Source organism: Mauremys mutica, chromosome 12 (genome assembly GCF_020497125.1).
Source record: "Mauremys mutica isolate MM-2020 ecotype Southern chromosome 12, ASM2049712v1, whole genome shotgun sequence".
Taxonomy (NCBI): domain Eukaryota; kingdom Metazoa; phylum Chordata; order Testudines; family Geoemydidae; genus Mauremys; species Mauremys mutica.
This window is the reverse complement of record NC_059083.1, coordinates 50,528,374-50,531,267: the sequence shown is the minus strand read 5'-3', so window position 1 is coordinate 50,531,267 and position 2,894 is coordinate 50,528,374. Positions and strand designations below refer to the sequence as shown.

Genomic DNA, 2,894 nt, shown 5'->3' with positions numbered 1-2,894 from the left:
TTTTTTTGGAACGTAGTTCTGCCATAACAGACTCATCACCCCAACATGCGATGAGATCCAGTACCTCCTTTTCAGACCCTGCTAAAGCTCGTCTGTGAATCCAGGACTGCGTGATCTGTTGTGATGGTGAACTCTGCATGGTCGCCTGTGATGGTGGACTGTGCTGACAGTCACCTGTGCTGATGGTGACCAAACAGGAAATGAAATTCAAAAGTTCCCAGGGCTTTTCCTGCCCTCCTGGCTAATGCATCGGAGTTGAGAGTGTTGTCCAGAGCGGTCACAAGGGAGCATTCTGGGATAGCTCCCGGAGGCCAATAACGTTGAATTGCGTCCACAATACCTTTAACCCAGGATTGCAATCTTGATTTAAGCGCTACTCCACTTGCTGAGGTGGAGTACAGAAATTGATTTAAAGAGCCCTTTAAATCGAAAAAGCTGATTTGGTCATGTGGACGGAATCATTTTTTTCTAATTAACTAGTGTAGACCAAGCCTAACTCCATGCAGATCATGTCCATTTATTTCACATTAGTGGTGAGATTTTCAAGGGGGGATTTCAATGTGGGTGGATAGCCTGAGGTATTCACAGCTGCCCGGATGATTTAGGCAAAGTTATAATCTAGGAGTCTCTGCATGTTTTTGTGAAAGCCACATATTTACTGACTGCTTTGCTCAAGGCTTCCTTGACCTCTCTGTTTCTCAGGCTGTAGATGAGGGGGTTTACCAGGGGAGTCAGGACTGTGTAGCAAAGAGAGAGCACTTTGTTTAGTAAGCTTAATGTGTCGTGTTTCGGTAGCAGGTACACAATCATTAGGGTTCCATAGAAAATCGTCACCACGGTGAGGTGAGAGGAGCAGGTGGAAAATGCCTTTTGCCTCCCGGTGGTGGAAGGGATTGTCAGGATGGTGGTGAGGATACACACATAGGATGTCAAGGTTAGTAGGAATGGAGGCAGGGTGAATACACAGGATAGTACAAAATTTAGCAATACAGTAAGGTGTGTGTCACTGCAGGAGAGTTTTATCAATGGGATGAGATCACAGTAGAAATGGTCAATTTCATTCGGGCCACAGAATGTTAACTGTGATAGGAATGAGACAAAGATGGTACTAGCCAAACAACTATTTAACCAGGATCCAGCAGCCAACTGGAGACAAAACCTGGTATTCATAAGAGTTGAATAGTGCAGGGGTTTACATATCGCTAAAAACCGATCATAAGACATCGCTGCTAGGAGATAGCATTCTGTACCTACCAGAGCAGAAAAGAAATACAGTTGTGAGAAACAGCCACTGAATGAGATGGTTTTGTCCCCAGTCAGGAGACTGACCAGCATCCTGGGCAGGATGGCGGAGGTGTAGCAGGTCTCCAGGCAGGACAAGTTCCCTAAGAAGAAGTACATGGGGGTGTGAAGGTGCTGATCAGTCACAACTAGTGCAGTGATGAGAATGTTCCCAGTCACGGTTGCGATGTAGATCACTAGGAACATCAGGAAGAGAAGAATTTTCAGTTCAGGAAGATCCCCGAATCCTAGGAGGATGAATTCCATGCCATCTGTTTGATTTCTCCAGTCTCTGTCTTCCATGGGTTTAGTCTCGGAACAACAAAACAAACTGGGCAATTGAATTGAAAAAACATAGTTAAAAGTTCATGATTTAATTCCATAAATATTCAGAAACTCTCCTTCCTCTCCTGGTTACAGACTGAAATTTTAAGGCTAAATCTAGATTTAACAGCTAAGTGCCAGGAGTCTCAGCCCGAACACAGAACATTGGTGTCCAGGTAGATCTCCCTCTGCCATATCAGAACAATGACTAATAAAAGAAACTATTTCTCTGGTAACCGAGTACTGATATGACAGATCAAACCATTTCTTTAACTAATGTCATATTCCTTCCAGTGACATACAGGAGATTAACAATGATGCTTAAATGCTGTTTTTCACTTCTGGCAATGGCCAGAATCATGCCATGACTTAGGAATCAAAATTAATAAATACATCAACTAAAATGTTGGACTGAGATTTCCAATCCAGTCTAGTGTCCCTAGGCACTGATCTCTGGTTACAATTAATGGAAATTAATATAACTATATATCCTGGTATATTCAGCATTTCAGTGCCTTGTAGGAGAAGGAATAATTTTCACCCCCTCACAAGACATCAGTTTATGCAATAAATTCTGAAGTGGACTAAATTCTCCCTTAGTTCTTATGGTGGTGATGATGATGTGGGTCAGGGACTGGCAATGCCTTTTCTTTTTCCTGATGTTAATTGTAGCTGTAATAAAATACATCTCTTTTGGGGGTGGATCTTAGGATGGGACAAAACCAGGCTGATGTGCAACCCAAACTGGGGAGTGACCCTCTGCACTACATAATATTTGTGGAATGATAATTCACGTGGGGTGGGATTGGAAGATGTTGTCCCTGAACTCAGAGTCTAGAAACAATCTGGCATGTTTGATCCGAGCTAGTAAGACTCCTTCACCACTCCCCACCCTATTGGGGGACACTGAGCCTGATCCCCAGCTGATATAATTCAAGGCATCTCCATTTGTGTTAGTGGGTCAGTTCCCCAACTGAGGACCTGTACGGGACATGGATCTCAGCCCCCATGTCTGTGAAATGGTGGTATGAATGCTGACTGGCACTGCTGAGGGAAGGTGAGGCTAAAACTGCTAATATTCACCTGAAGAAGAGCTCTGTGTTGCTCAAAAGTTGGTCCAATAAAAGATATTATCCCTCTACTATTCACAAAACACATTCATGCCTCTGTTTGGCAGTGGTATAGAAATACGGTCAGGAAGATGGTGCTCACCTGTAACCACAGCACAGCCCAAGCTTGAAGCAATGAAGTCTTATTTCTCAGGGTTCGGCCGCCAGGATTCAGGATCC

At 43.8% G+C, this 2,894-nt stretch overlaps 1 protein-coding gene across 1 annotated transcript; it reads right to left on the bottom strand.

Moving 5' to 3' along the window:
* Positions 1-618: 618 nt before the first annotated feature.
* LOC123346900 (olfactory receptor 6N1-like) lies at positions 619-1,584 on the bottom strand. The gene has a single exon (XM_044984344.1). It carries the CDS (start codon positions 1,582-1,584, stop codon positions 619-621), a length of 966 nt encoding a protein of 321 aa, XP_044840279.1.
* Positions 1,585-2,894: the final 1,310 nt, after the last annotated feature.

Excerpts from the sequence above, each read along its gene's own strand:
- LOC123346900 (XM_044984344.1), bottom strand. The coding sequence starts at position 1,584 with ATGGAAGACAGAGACTGGAGAAATCAAACAGATGGCATGGAATTCATC.